The sequence below is a fragment of the Antedon mediterranea genome, chromosome 3 (assembly GCF_964355755.1).
Source record: "Antedon mediterranea chromosome 3, ecAntMedi1.1, whole genome shotgun sequence".
Taxonomy (NCBI): Eukaryota; Metazoa; Echinodermata; class Crinoidea; order Comatulida; family Antedonidae; genus Antedon; species Antedon mediterranea.
In genome coordinates, this window is record NC_092672.1 from 34,262,600 (window position 1) to 34,278,676 (window position 16,077).

A 16,077-nucleotide genomic window follows, 5' to 3' on the forward strand; every position below is an offset into this window, starting at 1 on the left:
AATCATTTATATACTTAATGAAAGGTAAATATAAATAAAATACTGCAAATTGTTTGAAAAAGCCTTAATATTGCACCTTGATATAGATTAGGTAGAAGTATTTAGTAGTAAATATATTGTAATTTATTTAATAGTAATTGTGTGAGTGTTATGTTCCAAATTTTAGACATTTTGTGTCACTCTGCACTTGATCAACAAATTGTAGATATCTAAATAAGCAGTAGTAAAGTACTGTAGTTATATAATTAAGAAATTATTTTAAAAATATTATATTTCAGATAGTTACCTTTTTCATGTATGTCAGCTCTAAATATATCAGCTTGATATTTTATCAAACAATATTCAAAATTATAAAAAGCTTTAGGCATTACTATTATTTTAAAAATAAGGTATTACACATAGTAGTGTTTACTACATATTTCTATATAAGCATTTCTTTATGTTTTGTTTTCATTAAATTCAAAATATATAAATAAATTTAATTGTAAGTAATTATACGAATGATTTATAAGTTATAATATTAAGGATGAGTTTTGTTGTTTGGTATCACACACTTTTCACACATGGATAGGGAATGTATTTAAATAGTAAGATACTGTAGATGTTGTTATATAAGTAATTAAGGTAGCATTTATAATCATCATTCTTTCTATAGATATAACTTCTTTGGAAGAAATAGGTTAGCTAGGGACGTAGTATTAAGAATAGTTATAAACTAATGCTACACATCTGTACAAATTATTATACTAATTATATGTACTGTAATTTAATAAAAAAATCCGATAAAATTTCTCAAAATTAATGACTAAATTTCTTCAACCGTTCAACCAACTTCATAAAAGATTTTCATATAGACAGTACTTATGTAATTGTAATAATGAATAAATAAACTTAATATATGTAATTATGTTTTAATATCATTGTATAAAACAATTAATATATGCAGTTATGTTAAACATATTGTATAAAGATAGATGATTAATGCCAAAATGAAGAGCAAATAAATAAAATATCTTTGGAGTATTAAGAAATTTAAAATTTATCTTCCAATTTTTAAATTAAATGAATATTAAATGGTTTTAAATCATAAAATGATTAATTGTAAAAAGGAAAATACTGTAATATAACAGAAAAACAATCTTCCAAAATTATATTAGAAATTGTTTTGTGGTAGTATTAAAAAAATAAAATTGGAATTATGAAATTAAGATAATATGAAATTCATGTGAAAAAGTATGATTATTTTAAAATTCTTATTTTATGTTGAATGATGATTTTGGTGTTTTCCTACCTAATAATTCTTTACAACAAAGTTGAACAAAAAAATTATTTAGTATAGTTATTTGCTGTACTGAATTTACAACAGCATAGTCTTTATTTTATGTAATTTGTATGTTATAATATGTATTGGTTAGTATATATATAAATGATACCAAATTTTAAATATAGGTTTACATGAGGTTGGTTGAACTATTGAGCTACAGTTATAGATGTATTATTTTTAAATTAATAGATTTTAGGATCATATGGTATTTCAAGTTAAAATAATAGGATTTATTTAGCAAAATGTATCTGATAAATTAAAAGACAATATTAGGGAGGTATATCTGACAATTTGTAGTTTTAAGCTCTGTCTACACTATAAAACTTGACAAAAAAATTTGATTTGACCAAGTATGGACACGATGATTTCATATCACTACCATATTTGGGCACATCACATTTTTTTGCCAAATGGCTCTAAGAGGATAGGTACATAGTTAGGTAAATCAGACAATTTAGGTTTTAGAGAAATATTTATTGATAATACTCTGTACCGACTCCCCATTCCCCTCTAATATACTTGTGTAGGCATGAGGAACAAAAGGTATATTATCTGCCTCAGGGTCGGTGTCCAGCAGAGTCAGTACGATAAATATAAGATTATCAGATTCATTATATGTTGTAAATAAAAATAAAAAATACCAAGTATGTAAGGTAATTTAAGGTTTGTTGATATTAATAGGTAAGGATAAAGCTTGGTTCCCACTAGAACGTAACGCAAGGACGTAAACGCAACGCAAGCGTGTTAACCAATGAGAAGCTAAGTTATAGACAGTTAGCAATCACAAGCGAATAAGACATCGCTTGTGATTGGTCAATTCACTTGCGTTGCGTTACGTCCTTGTGTTGCGTCGCTAGTGTGGGAACCACGCTTAAGTAAGATTACTAAGTAAGTAAGTAAGTAACAGTAAAGCTACTTTAGCTACACTATCAAACTGTATGTAACAAAAAAATGTGATGTGCCCAAATATGGACATGATGATGCCATATCACTACTATATTTGGGTACATCAATACCATATTTGGGCATATTACACTAGTTTGATAGTGTAGACAGAGCAACAGGACCAATACTCCTTGTATATGATGTATAGGATATGTAATTTAAGGTTAGTTAAGTTAAAAGGTGCTGCTGTTCATAAAACGCCATTTTTTATATTATTTATATTCTCCTCAGTCTCAGTTGTATTTACTTATTTGGTGTAGAATTCTTCAATTTGGAAATGAAAGCTGTCTATCACCACATAAATCTGTCTTCAAATTAACTTTTCTATTTCCATATAAATCTGTCATGATGGTATAACAGTACAAATAGTAAAATATACTAATATTTCATTCATACTTTTTTTTTCCAAAGTATGTCCAAATGAGGGCATACTTCAAAAAGACATACATCCAGCAATCACTTTTCTTTTTTCTAAAGCTCTGTTTACACTTTTAAACAAAATGTGATGTGCCCATATATGGACATGATAATGTCATATCACTAGCACATTTATACCACTAGAATATTAGTTTGATAGTGTAGACAGAGCTTTAAATAAATCAAAATCCTTGAATTTATTACATTCAAATTGGTAAAGATTGCGGACACATTATTATTATTCTAATAATCAATATTTTATAATCAAAGTACCTTGATATGATACATTATTGTTGGTCTGTATAATTCTACTCTATGTCTTTTAACAAATGAGTATAAAAAAGCATCGTGCAAAATGTTTTATTAAAATTTAAGGATTCAATACTTATTTACTTTTGATGTTTATAGGCAATATACAGTTGTGTAATTATGTTTAAAATTATGTTTAAAATGATTAATCCTATTTAAAATGCGCATATAATTAAAATAAATTGTAATTTAATTATATTTATTTGTTATCATCTGTAATTAAAAATATTGCAAAATAAGGTTTTAACAACAAATACAGTAAGTGCAATTAAGATGATGTTTATTTTAAAGTGTTTCTTATTATATAACTTGTTACACCAAGGTGCTCTATATATAAATTATATAAGAAAAACTGCCTTGACAATGTATAGGCCTAAATAAGGATTGAATAAGGTAGTGTAAGTATGTATATGATGTAATTATCCTATCTTATGAGGACTATAAATGTAAAATAAGTGTGTATGGAATTCCTGTTTAGATAGAGTATTCAAAGGCCAGCACATTGAGGATTTTCATACAAAATGAATTCAAGAACATCTAACTCAGCTACACTTCAAAAGTAGTAGTAAAGGTAGAAAATTTTAATATAAATTAAGAAAAATCAATTTTTTCAGTACTGTTGTATGCAGTAACAATATTACATATAAAAACATTTATCATGAAAAGAATATAATTGTAAGAATCCCCTTAAAATAAGATTAAGCAAAATGCTGTATAACAAACATTTTCTTTTTGTAAAAACCAAACTATAAACTTACAGAACATTTCGAAACCCGACATGTTTGATTCTCAATTTTTGTTATACCAGATGAAATTTTGAAAATGCTGTATATTGAAACTAGTTTTATAAACATCTCAAACTGATGACATTCTAATCATATAGATACAAGACTTGTTCAATACTTGCTTGCATTCATTAAAGCTCTGTCTAAACTATCAAACTAGTTTGACAAAAAAGGGTGATGTTTCCAAATATGGTAGTGATATGACATCATCATGTCCATATATAGGCACATCACATTTTGTTGTCACATAAAGTTTGATAGTGTGAACAGAGCTTTACATGTGATTTTCTTCAAATGCTTTTGGTTGGTAGTGTAAATACACATAGTTGTTGCATAATATTTCATTCTTGTTTTAATGTTAATCAGTGTGACAACACAATACTTAAATATCTATATCTAAACAATGTGCGCAATAAAAAACAATGGGAATGTTACAAACATTTTGTTTATATAATAACTTCAGAGGGATTTGAACTACAGTACCGTTTGGTGTCAAGTTTAATTCTACGAAACTTGAAAGGCATTTTGTTGTAACGTGGAGTAATAACTTACTCCATGGTTGTAATAAAGATTAACTAACTTCTGTTGATGTAACTTAACATAAATTGCACTTGTATTAAATGTGTGAAAGTAAAGTATAGATGTGTATGCAATTATTTTAATGTGTTACTGATAAATTTGCCATCATTTTCAAAATCCAGGTACAGGAAAATTTGTATAACACAATTTGCATGCAGGAGTCATTTACCATGTCTGTTTGTGAGAAGTTTATCTGTCTTTGATAAAACTGTCACTCCAACCAGGAGTATAAACCAGTACAAAATGTATCATTACACAATATTCACAAACTTTTTTCACTCCTGTTTATTAGCTAAAAATCGCTTCACAACTTGCAAAAAGTCATTAGGCTTTTCCGAATGAACCCAATGACCAGCTCCCTCTACAGTTTCAATGGTTGCTGACGGAAATAACCGAAATATTTCAGTATGGTCAGATGGTAGTATATAGTCTGAATGACCTCCTTTAACAAACAGAGTTGGTTTTGGAAACGTGCTTTGGAATTCTGGGAAGCCAATCATATCATCATGGTTGTCTAGTAAAGCTTTTAGATTCAATTGCCATTCGAAACTTGTGTTATTTTTCCTTATATTCTTCATGATGAACTGCCTCACAGCATCTTCCTGTTCGGTAAAAATAAAAGTAGTATTAATGTTCACAATTCATTTTAGTTATTTTATGTTTTTAGACACATGTGACCAAGGATTACCAATAGTATATTAATAACTGTCCTATCATATAGTTGGTAATCTCCTTTACACAGAGGCTATTTTGTGAACCAGTACACCTGTGTAATCCCCTACTCGTCTCGAATGATTTAAGGTGCGCATGGGTGGTTATAACTGTGTACACTGGAACTTATCCGACAAGACTTGTTCCACCACCAGAACTGGTAGGAGCAAGTTGGCCTCAAACCCATGCCTATACAGTTTGTTTGCTCTTAGTGAAACACAACAAAATGTCCCCCTTAATAGGGGTGTTTTAAAGAAGGGGGCTCTCCTGTAATCTTGCAAAATATCAAACTTGACAGCTGAGTTTCTCTCAAAAAAAGATTATAAGAAAACGATAAAAAATGAGGTTTTATTTTTGTTCTCTATTCATTAAATTGTTTATATCTACATTTTCATACAGGGTTGATATCTAAATTCCAATATGGAATAATTTTCCTACAAAAAAACAGAAAAACAAAACTATTGTTGTCATTTTTTACAGTCCTGGAAGTACACAACCCTATTGTGACCTTCAAGGGTTCTTTTTTTGTAATATTGATTAATATTGCACACTTACTGGAATTGTTTTCTGTAACTGTAAATCAACATCCTTCCTCATTTCGGATGGCGACTGATTTTCTTTAAACTTTACAGACAGCATTGCGTTTATGTATTCCATTACCCATGATTCACCTCCCGATGTTCTTTGTTGCCTAGGTGCGCTGTCAACAACTATCAACTTATCCACCAAAGAGGGCTGCAGAGAAATGTGAAAATTATCATAGATAAGAAAGTTTTAAAAAGTGCTAAACAAATTTGTTCATATTACATGTGGATGTGTGGATCTTAGTACTACAGTACCTCAATTAGACTTGTTACCATAGCAACTTTACCACCCATACTATGGCCAATCAGGATACAGTTTGAGAGTCCTAATTTGTCAACCACCAATGACCTTATATCTTTACCCATTAGGTCAAATGTCATCGCATCAGTATGAGGACTGTCACCATGGTTACGCGTATCAACTGTAACAGTCTTAAAAACAAAAATTGTAAATATTAGTCAATTATCTATTTAAAATGAATTTATTTACAGTATTAATTATTGTATTGGCCTGTTGGGCAGATTTGAGAGGATCACTCTTTCACACCGGTGCTGGCAAATCAAATTGAACGTCAATGTTTCGTTTTCATGTCACTCTACTCGGCTATGCGTCAATTGCTATGACTGTAGCCTCGTGAAAACAAAACATTGACATTAGATTTGATTTGCTTGCACCGGACTGGAACCGTGCCGGAGCAGCTATGACAGTAGGCATTAGCGTTAAAAAGGTAAACATGGAGCTTAGTATTGGCTGACCAACAAAATGTTAGTTCTTAAATGTACACCCACCACCTACAGTATACTTGACCTAATAATGGAAAACAAAACATGTTAGTATAATGTAGGCCTGTCTCTTACTGTATGGCCTGTATCCTTGGTAAGACGTTTGGCTAGTGTGGCCCAGTTGCTCTTGCATCCAAACAGTCCATGGAATATCAAAATATTTGACAGACTTGTGTCTCCTTTATTAACATGATGTGCAAGGTCCACAGAATATCTATAATAAATATAAATGAAAAAGAAAAGAAGATAAAATTACAGTTTTTGCAGTTGGCTATTCATCTCATGGAACCAGAGGATGTCCCAAGATTTTATTTAATACTAATAATAATAATACACTTTAAGTGCCTGAAATAAAAAGGTGAGTAAAGAAATAAAAATAATATAGTATATAGATTAGTAGTATAATGTTACACAATTAAAAATTGTTTTCATCACTTCCTTGAACATTGTTGTTAAATTAGATATAATCATTTATTTATATTTATGCATAGTCATCATAACATTCTATTTCGATTCATGGGATACCTAATGACACTTATCCACCACCATCATGTATGACATCATCAACAAACAAGCCGAGTGCCAAGCAAGGAGGAGAGAGGACACTTCAGCTATTTTTATTGCATAAAATCCCACCTTCTGACTCCCTGCTCATAGCATCTTGAATTTAAACGCCTTCCCAACGTTCTTGAAAACGGTATACAACATATATTGCATCTAGAAAACAAAAACATGACTAAATATTACAAAATGTCTGCTTAAAATGGGCAAAATGACAGTTCCTCCTCTTTCACATGCAAATTCTGAATGAAAGGGGTAACCCCTAATTCCTGCTCATGCGTGTTAGCGTTGATGACGTCACAGCGGCGAAGCGCCTCAAATAACGACGAGGGATTTCCTTGCCAAAATCAACCGACGTAGAGTGTGTTTGGCGGTGTAAATTAGGAGAGGGAATAATAGAAAAAACGATAGTAGTCCATTAACTAAACATTTGTAGAATGGCTAGAGAATATGACCATTTATTCAAGTTACTGATTATAGGCGATAGCGGTAAGTGACAAGTAATAAACATACCACAAACGTAGGTATATTTGTGTGTAGTTTTGTAGGACCGATGGGCGTTGACTGACTATGTCAGAGATTGAAATGTACATTTTGATTGAGAGGGGTAGGCGTACAATGTGGGCCTACGAATAAAAACGTTTTTAGACATTTCTGTAAATATCTAAACTTCAACATTTTATGTTCTATTTTTAAATTACTTCAATCATAAATAAACACATAGGTTACATAAGTTCTCTAATTCCAAATACTCAAAATAGCTGGCATATTGACATTTGTTTGCTGTGTGAACTCGTGTGTTTTGTGCCGATGAGTTTAAAAATCGGAACAAATTCTTCTCCGCTCGGCTTGGAGCAACCCGGAAGTAAAGATGATTCATACTTAACTTTTGAAGAGGAAGAAATTAACAATATTAATATGCACTTAGTTTGAGGCTAAAATAAAGTACAGTTATAACATTTGTAAATTGAAGTGATCCATGATGCAATAATTTAATACACTCCATAGTAATTATCTCCTTATTTCATATAGAGGCCTACCAGTACCAGATATTAACATTTAATTTCAAATATATTCATTATTCTCTATATTTCTTTGTGTTTGTTTAACTTTGTCTTTCTCATGAATGAATGAATGAATTTAATCAAATCACTATAGGCCTAGTGAAACCTAAAATTAAGGTTTATTACAACCATGGAGTTATACCTCCTTCCATGGAGTAATAAGTTATTTCTTACTCCAAAGTTGTGGTTACTGTGTAATACCCCAAGCTCAGTCCAAAAGTGTACTAATTTTCTAGGATGTGTTAACAATATTATTATGACCCTTATCATTCACTTTGTATTGTGGTACTTGACAATGAGCCTAATTTCCTATGTGTATCAATTTCAAGGCTGTACAATGTCACCATGGAAGAATTAGTTTAAAAATAAATTCCACTATGATGTCACCAAGTGTCTTAAGGCTTGTAAAAAATTATTGTGCTGCATTAAAACATGTGACATGGTCATACAGGAATTGACTATAAAACATATTCCATGATAACATATTATCTATATTTCCATAAAATATGGTGGGCCGCCTTACAATTATTATTTATTATTTAAATAGACCATAATTATAATATCATGCAAATCATGAGGATGATTCGAAAAAAAAAAAATTAGCAGGTATGATTTTGAGAACTACCTAGTTGGTGGCCAAATCATTTTTGTATGTTATACTGGAAATTTAAATTCAAGTCCAGATAAAATTATTGTGAATGTGAGTTAAAAGTATGAAATATTAAATAGTTTTCAAGTATGTGCCATATTATGTTTTGTTACAATTTTTCACTCTCGGTTTCAAATTGCGTTCGTTTGTTCAGCGAGTTTGTGTTTGTCTTTCAGGAGTTGGCAAAAGTAGTCTACTTTTACGGTTCGCTGATAATACATATTCAGGTAAGAATGTAGTCACTTTTCCGACGTGCTCACTTGGCTGTTTCAAACCCTTCACAACTTGAGTGGGAAGTTTACCACGAACCAAAATGCAGTTTGTACCCGTAATGCTTTTCTAGAGTTTATGTACTAGTCCCTTTACCGTGCTCGCTTGGCTATTTAAGACCCTTCACCATTGCCAACACAACTTAAGGGGAAGGGATTGGAAGTTTACCTCGAACCAAAATGCAGTTTGTACCCATAATGCTTTTTTAGAGTTAATGTACAGTAGTCACTTTATACCATGCTCACTTGGCTAATTAAACCCCTCACCCTTGCCAAAAAAACATGAGTAGGTGGGAAGTTTACCTTGAACCAAAATGCAGTTTGTACCCATAATGCTTTTTTAGAGTTTATGTACAGTAGTCACTTTATACCATGTTCACTTGGCTAATTAAACCCCTCACCCTTGCCAAAAAAACTTGAGTAGGTGGGAAGTTTACCTCGAACCAAAATGCAGTTTGTACCCATAATGCTTTTTTAGAGTTTATGTACAGTAGTCACTTTATACCATGTTCACTTGGCTAATTAAACCCCTCACCCTTGCCAAAAAAACATGAGTAGGTGGGAAGTTTACCTTGAACCAAAATGCAGTTTGTACCCATAATGCTTTTTTAGAGTTTCACCCTAGTTATCTCTGATTGTTGTTATAATTGTTATGTTGTAATTTTGATCTTTATCAATAGAACAGATTGATATGCCATACCTGTACATAGTCCAGGGTCTGAATAGTATAACAAAGTGCAATATTAATTTATTCAAAGTGAAACCTTTACTCAATAGCAAAATAAATAATGTTTATCAGTGAAACTCATGTATTTTGTCAAAACAAATATTAAACAACAGCCAAAACAAAGGATGCGTTTATCAGTAAAATTCATTAAAATTGCCAAAGTAACTGTTAATCAGCCAAAGCAAATTGTGTGTTTCCTAGTAAAATATATATATTTTTGTGACGATAATGAAATACTTCTTTTAATTTTTATAGGAACTTATATCACGACGATTGGTGTTGACTTTAAAATTAGGACAATCGATGTGAATAATGAAAAAGTAAAGTTACAGATTTGGGACACGGCTGGTCAAGAAAGGTTTCGCACTATAACATCAACGTAAGATACTGTTAAAGAATTTCTACCAAAGGAGTTGTTTATAACTACAATACAGTAGAAACTGCTTAAAACCCTTTGGAGGATGGCCTTACTAATAATGCTCAATTTTAAAAATAGCAATTTTACTATAGTGTCGTTTTACAGGAAAGTGTCCCTGAATATCCCAAATGTCTATTATATGCCAGAAAGTATAGGGCGTACTAAAGCAGATTAAGGGAAAACTCACTACATCCTTGTTTTGCTAGAATTGCAATCAAACATTTAATCTAAAGCTCTGTCTACACTATCAAACCTTATGTGACAAAAAAATGTGATGTGCCCATATATGGACATGATGATGTCATATCACTACCATATTTAAGCATATCACTACCATATTTAGGCACATCAAACTTTTTTGTCAAACTAGTTTAATAGTGTAGCCAGAGTTTTAGGTCAGTGATAGCCCATATTCATGGCACTAGAAATTGTTAATAGTTTTAATATTAATATTAATTATTAAACAAAATTTAAATATACTGTACTGTAGTAATAAAATTACATAAAACAAACAAAAATAATATTAAACTTTTCAATTCCTAGTTATGGTATATCTGTTTGTGAATGAAAAACAATTTTGATAACAAAATAGGCATGTTGAATGTTTAATACAATAACTGCTGTTATTCTTACTAATATAGATAATGTATTTTACACACAGTGTATGAGCCATCTGTCAATTAACATAATTGCATTCAAGGTTCATGTACATTCTGTATATATTAAATTGTTTATCATTGTATAGGCTTCACATCGCTGGAGTATTAAGCATTGACAAATCTTATGTCTGTCTAGTGTACCGTTTTAGCATAGTTCATCAGTGTTCTACCAAATCAGAATGTTTCCTAAAGCCTGTTTTCCTGTCGACGCTATCGTCGTTGATCGGTCAACAGTTCAACGACGATCGTTTCAAAACGATTAAGTTGAAATGATAACGATAGCGAGTACCTTTTCCTGTAAATCGTTAACATTTCAATGTTTACGTTGAAGATTGCCGATTATTTTTAACAATAGCATTGAATAACGTCAACAGGAAAACAGGCTTTAAAGACGAAACTTCAATTGTAATGATATTTAACTATAGACCTACTGACATAATCAATCGAAAATAGCAGTCTTTTATTCTTTTATTATTTTTAACCTTTCTAATTTCCGCTTTTAATATATTGAAATTTGTACTTTTAGATATTACAGAGGCACGCATGGTGTTATTGTAGTGTATGATGTAACTAACGCAGATTCTTTTGTTAACGTCAAAAGATGGCTACAAGAAATTGATCAGAATTGTGATGTAGTTAGTAGAATATTAGGCAAGTAATATTTGTTGTTTTTTTATTCTTTATAGTTATACTGGGTAAAAGATTTTCAGTACCATATCTTAGACCATGATCAGCTGCTGGGAGACAATCAGCTATTCTTTTTGTACCAATTCCTTTATCAATGTGTGCATGGGACCAACAGATTTATGTCCCATCCAAAGGACAATTTTCTTTTATCTATACATTAATTATCTCTTTTGCACATACAATAAGTATTGTTGATTGCTAACAACAGGCTAATACATTAGGTGAAATAAATTAGGGTTTCATTTGTTTTATATTTAAAGAGATCATTTATCATCATTATACTTTCCAAATTGCAGTAGGGAATAAGAATGACTGTCCAGAAAAAAAAGTTGTTGAATCTACAGATGCAGAAAAATTTGCAGAACAAATGGGAATTCAACTATATGAAACAAGTGCAAAAGAAAACTTTAAAGTAGAAGAAGTAAGTATAACTGAATGTAGTTATTGTATTGAGTGTCAATAGACAAAACTATAATTGTAGGCTTTACGGAAATGCTATATAAACTTAAAGGACAACTTGACCGAGGACTATTTTTTAACAACGTATTAAGGATGTACATATGATTTCAGAACCATCTCGAAATTAGGGTACAGCTGTCGTCGTAAATTGCTGTGACATCACAGGTGCATCGCAAAATTTACGTCATGAGTTTTCTGGCAAGTCTGGCAAATCGCGAAAAATTTCTAGTAAACACACTAAATAAAGTAAAATATAAATGTTGATTTTTTTATTGTTTCTTTTGGTTATCTTGACTCATTAAGTAGATTTTGCGATGCACCTGTGACGTCACAGAAATTTACGGCGACGGCTGTACGGCGAGCGTGTGTTGCGATATCCTTATTTAATAAATGAATGTAGTTATTTTATTGTATTGAGTGTCAATAGACAAAAAATATAAATGGTGGATTTACAGAAATTCTATATAAACTTAAGGCTCTTTAATAAAAAAAACCTTTTTTTTTCTAGATGTTCAATGCTATTACTGAATTAGTTTTACAACAGAAGAAGGACAACGCAGCCAAATTAGGAGCTCAAGAAACTACTACAAAAATAAAAGTAACCAAAAGCGATGGCAAGGGATCAAAGAAGAGTTCCAAGTGTTGTTTAAAGTGATCCTCTTTCCTATCATGCCTGGTTGCCATGAAACCTCTCTGGACTGCCGATTTATCGCCAACGTGCTCCAGTGTATACAAAGCGTGAAGCCTTACAATTTTGCAATGACCAGGAACGTGACATGACTTCTACAAACCGATCTGAAATCCTTAGAAAATAAATTCAGTTTAGTGATCAATGATTCTATGTTTAGAGAAACAAATCTGTAGCCTTCAGAGTGGTGCTGTAGAGAAAGAGTTTTGTTTCGATCAGCGACGGCATTATATTCCAGTTAGAACGTGTGTCTTTTATGATTTTTTTGACGACCGAGAAACGAGAGAAGTCATTTGTTGTTTCAACAGTTAAAGTTATTTATATCAGAAGTTTGATAAACCAGTTTCATACCAATTTTCAGCAAATCAATTCAGAGAATCGAGCCATGTGCAGAAAGTGAATTGAAATTATCTCAAAATTTTAATTTGTGCCCGGTAGCAAGAATACAGCGATTACGCACTGTGACTTTATAAGACCTGATACATCTTGTGCATCACAAAATTTAGAGTTTTTGGTTTGCGACGGACAGGTTAGGTCAGTTATTTCATTGTGCGCATAGAGGGAAGTTGATGTGCTTGCTCGTTCTATCCTTAAAAAAGTTTTGGTGGATTCTACGTCCAGGTGCCCTCGCAAATCAAAAGCACCCTATTGGAAAGTTTTTTTCCAAATACACGACAATAGTCTCTGGAGTACTGTACAACCATACGTTTGATTGGCCGATTGATTTTATATTAACAATCCGTCTTTCTGATTGGATGATAGTTATGAGCAAGGCATTTTATGGAGACCAGGCTTCTGTGTACTGTATATGTTGTGGTTTTCATACAAACTAATTTGTACATATAGTTATGTGATCTTTATATTTTAATTTTAATACACAAACGATAATTATGTGTATGATTATATATGGGGACAAAATTAATGTTTTTATATACAGAAGTCCTTGGGTATATAAATATAATCTATCTTTTATCAGTAATTGTGCAGGTTGTGTACTTTTTATTAGACGTCCTAGAATCGGTGCACAGTTTAGAAATTGTCCAAGAGTTCTTAAGTACAGTCTGCACAATATTTAATATTTTGAAGAAAATCTACACTATATATGCAGTTCGTTTTTGCATTTTCGAAAGCTACAGTATCGGCGCTCCTTTAAATAAGTACAAGACTTCATTCTCTTTGAGTGGTTTAATTGTGCCATTACACCTTCCTTTCCCACCTGGTAACGTAGTTGAGTGGCTGCATCCCCTCCCTCATCGGGAGGCTTAATCGAGTACCTACACCCTCCTCTCTCATCGGGAAGCTTAGTTGACTGGCAACACCCCCTCTCTCATCAGGAGGCTTAATTGAGTGCCTCCCCCCACACCCTTCTCATCAGGAGGCTTAATTGAGTGGCTACTCCCCACTATCTCATCGGGAGGCTTAATTGAGTGGCTACACTCGCCTCTCTAATCAGGAGGCTTAATTGAGTGGCTACTCCCCACTATCTCATCGGGAGGCTTAATTGAGTGGCTACACTCGCCTCTCTAATCAGGAGGCTTAATTGAGTGGCTACTCCCCACTATCTCATCGGGAGGCTTAATTGAGTGGCTACACTCGCCTCTCTAATCAGGAGGCTTAATTGAGTGGCCTCCCCCCACACCCTTCTCATCAGGAGGCTTAATTGAGTGGCTACTCCCCACTATCTCATCGGGAGGCTTAATTGAGTGGCTACACTCGCCTCTCTAATCAGGAGGCTTAATTGAGTGGCTACACTCGCCTCTCTAATCAGGAGGCTTAATTGCTCCAGAAAACCAGAGATCATGTTATTAAGATGTATGTAAATATTTAAACTTACTGTATTGTTTAAATGGCTGTAATTTAATAGTACAGTATTATCTATTAATACTCAATTTTAATTTGTCTATGGAATTTAAATTATTCTGCATCATATTTATTCTTAAATCTATTACAAAATATGTAAATTCATGTTTATTATGATTTCATTTATATTTCTTTAGAGTTTAAGAATATTTAAATATTTGGTGAAGCTTTGAACAATTTGTGCCTTTTAAAGATTTGGCAATTAAAAATTTTTTTTTTTTCACATTGCAAAAAAAAAGACACAAAAATAAATGTGGTCACTTAATACAGGTGGCCACTTATGAATACAGGTGTCACTTAATAGTAATAGGTTTTTTCATAATTGCCCTCTTTATATGTTTGTAATTGTACCGTATAATTTAGACACAATTTATGCCTTACAAATTAAAAATAAAAGTTGTATGCATTGTATTCATTAGCTCTATGTGAAGGACAGCATTAGCTATGGCTGTATAAAAGAAGTGGTAGTGCCTAATGGAATTATTGCAATGATAGAAACTCCTAGCTTTTTCTCTCTCTTTTATTGATATGAAGTCCTGCTACTCTTTTGTATAAATATAATACCTCTGAAAAGCAGAGACTGATTGCCTGGTGACAAGAAAGGGAGGTATAGGTATTGAATACATAGTAGTATGCATATATATATATATCATTTTGTATGTATTTAGTAAAACTACAGGTAGATTTGCGTTACATTTTATACTTGGTAAAATACATATTGTTAAGCACAATGTTATAAACTGTATTTTCAGTTCATTATATTTAAAACTTCTATAAAGTATAATATATTAACACTGATATATTTATACAAACAAAATGTATTCAGGCATTGTGGATTGTACCATTCCTCATGAAGGGTGGTTTTGTAACCAGTGAATTTAAGCATGGCATAACTTATTAGTTATTCCATGGTAAGAAAGTTGCAAAATAATTACGTTTTATTGTTTTTCTTCCATTAAGTTTACCTCTATGCAATACCCTGTGTTTTTCCTAATGACAATTGTCACTTAATAAATCAATTAAATTGTCACTTAAATAACTATAAATTACATTAAATTTTATGCCTATTATGTTTTGCAATTCAAATTGCACCGCCTTTTATTTCTATGATAATTGTAATTGATTGCATGTCCATGACTGACTGACAAAAATAATAGTAGTCCTTTATTTCATCTTGGCATCAATTCACAAACATCACAAAAATAAAGTAAATATCTTTTTATACTAAATAAATAAAAAACTATAGGTTTTCTCGATTACTATTTACATTTATTTGATCATTGTGCATTTTATGTTATTTTCTAACTATACTCATTATTTGTGTGTCATAAATTAATGATTAAAACAATTATGTAATCAATTATATGCAAATCTTTGTGTTATATTAATGATTCTTTGGAATCTTGTGTATATTTTTTCGCGGCCTTATGGCATTTTGGAAGACCTCAAAAGCAACACACTAAAAAAAAAAAAAAACCAATGAAAACTCTTGCTGCATGGGGATTTATATTTTCATGAAAATCGAACTGAGAGAAATTTATACTTTGGTTCAATAGTTTCAGATGTATCAACAAGGTACCAAAAATAAAAGTTTAGTAA

General features: G+C 31.6%; 2 protein-coding genes across 2 annotated transcripts; one reads left to right on the plus strand and one right to left on the minus strand.

The window, feature by feature from the left end:
• Positions 1-3,650: 3,650 nt before the first annotated feature.
• On the minus strand, positions 3,651-7,236 carry LOC140045318 (sn-1-specific diacylglycerol lipase ABHD11-like). The gene is made up of 5 exons (XM_072090171.1): positions 7,074-7,236; positions 6,513-6,651; positions 5,910-6,086; positions 5,626-5,805; positions 3,651-4,961 (listed from the first exon to the last, which is right to left on the minus strand). The coding sequence occupies exons 1-5, from the start codon at positions 7,169-7,171 to the stop codon at positions 4,635-4,637; spliced, it is 921 nt and encodes a 306-aa protein (XP_071946272.1). The 5' UTR covers positions 7,172-7,236; the 3' UTR covers positions 3,651-4,634.
• Positions 7,237-7,336: 100 nt separating this feature from the next.
• Positions 7,337-15,949, plus strand: LOC140045320 (ras-related protein Rab-35-like). Its single transcript, XM_072090172.1, has 6 exons — positions 7,337-7,487; positions 8,888-8,938; positions 9,963-10,086; positions 11,311-11,435; positions 11,768-11,892; positions 12,439-15,949. The coding sequence occupies exons 1-6, from the start codon at positions 7,436-7,438 to the stop codon at positions 12,583-12,585; spliced, it is 624 nt and encodes a 207-aa protein (XP_071946273.1). The 5' UTR covers positions 7,337-7,435; the 3' UTR covers positions 12,586-15,949.
• The last annotated feature ends 128 nt before the right edge of the window (positions 15,950-16,077 follow it).

Bases quoted from the DNA above. Each gene is read 5' to 3' on its own strand.
- LOC140045320 (XM_072090172.1), top strand. From the start codon at position 7,436: ATGGCTAGAGAATATGACCATTTATTCAAGTTACTGATTATAGGCGAT. The intron at 8,939-9,962 runs GTAAGAATGTAG...TAATTTTTATAG, and splicing joins CGCTGATAATACATATTCAG to GAACTTATATCACGACGATT. The intron at 11,436-11,767 runs GCAAGTAATATT...TCCAAATTGCAG, and splicing joins TGTAGTTAGTAGAATATTAG to TAGGGAATAAGAATGACTGT.
- LOC140045318 (XM_072090171.1), bottom strand. From the start codon at position 7,171: ATGTTTTTGTTTTCTAGATGCAATATATGTTGTATACCGTTTTCAAGA. The intron at 6,652-7,073 runs GTGGGATTTTAT...TATTTATTATAG, and splicing joins TATGAGCAGGGAGTCAGAAG to ATATTCTGTGGACCTTGCAC. The intron at 5,806-5,909 runs GTACTGTAGTAC...ATTTCTCTGCAG, and splicing joins TGGTAACAAGTCTAATTGAG to CCCTCTTTGGTGGATAAGTT.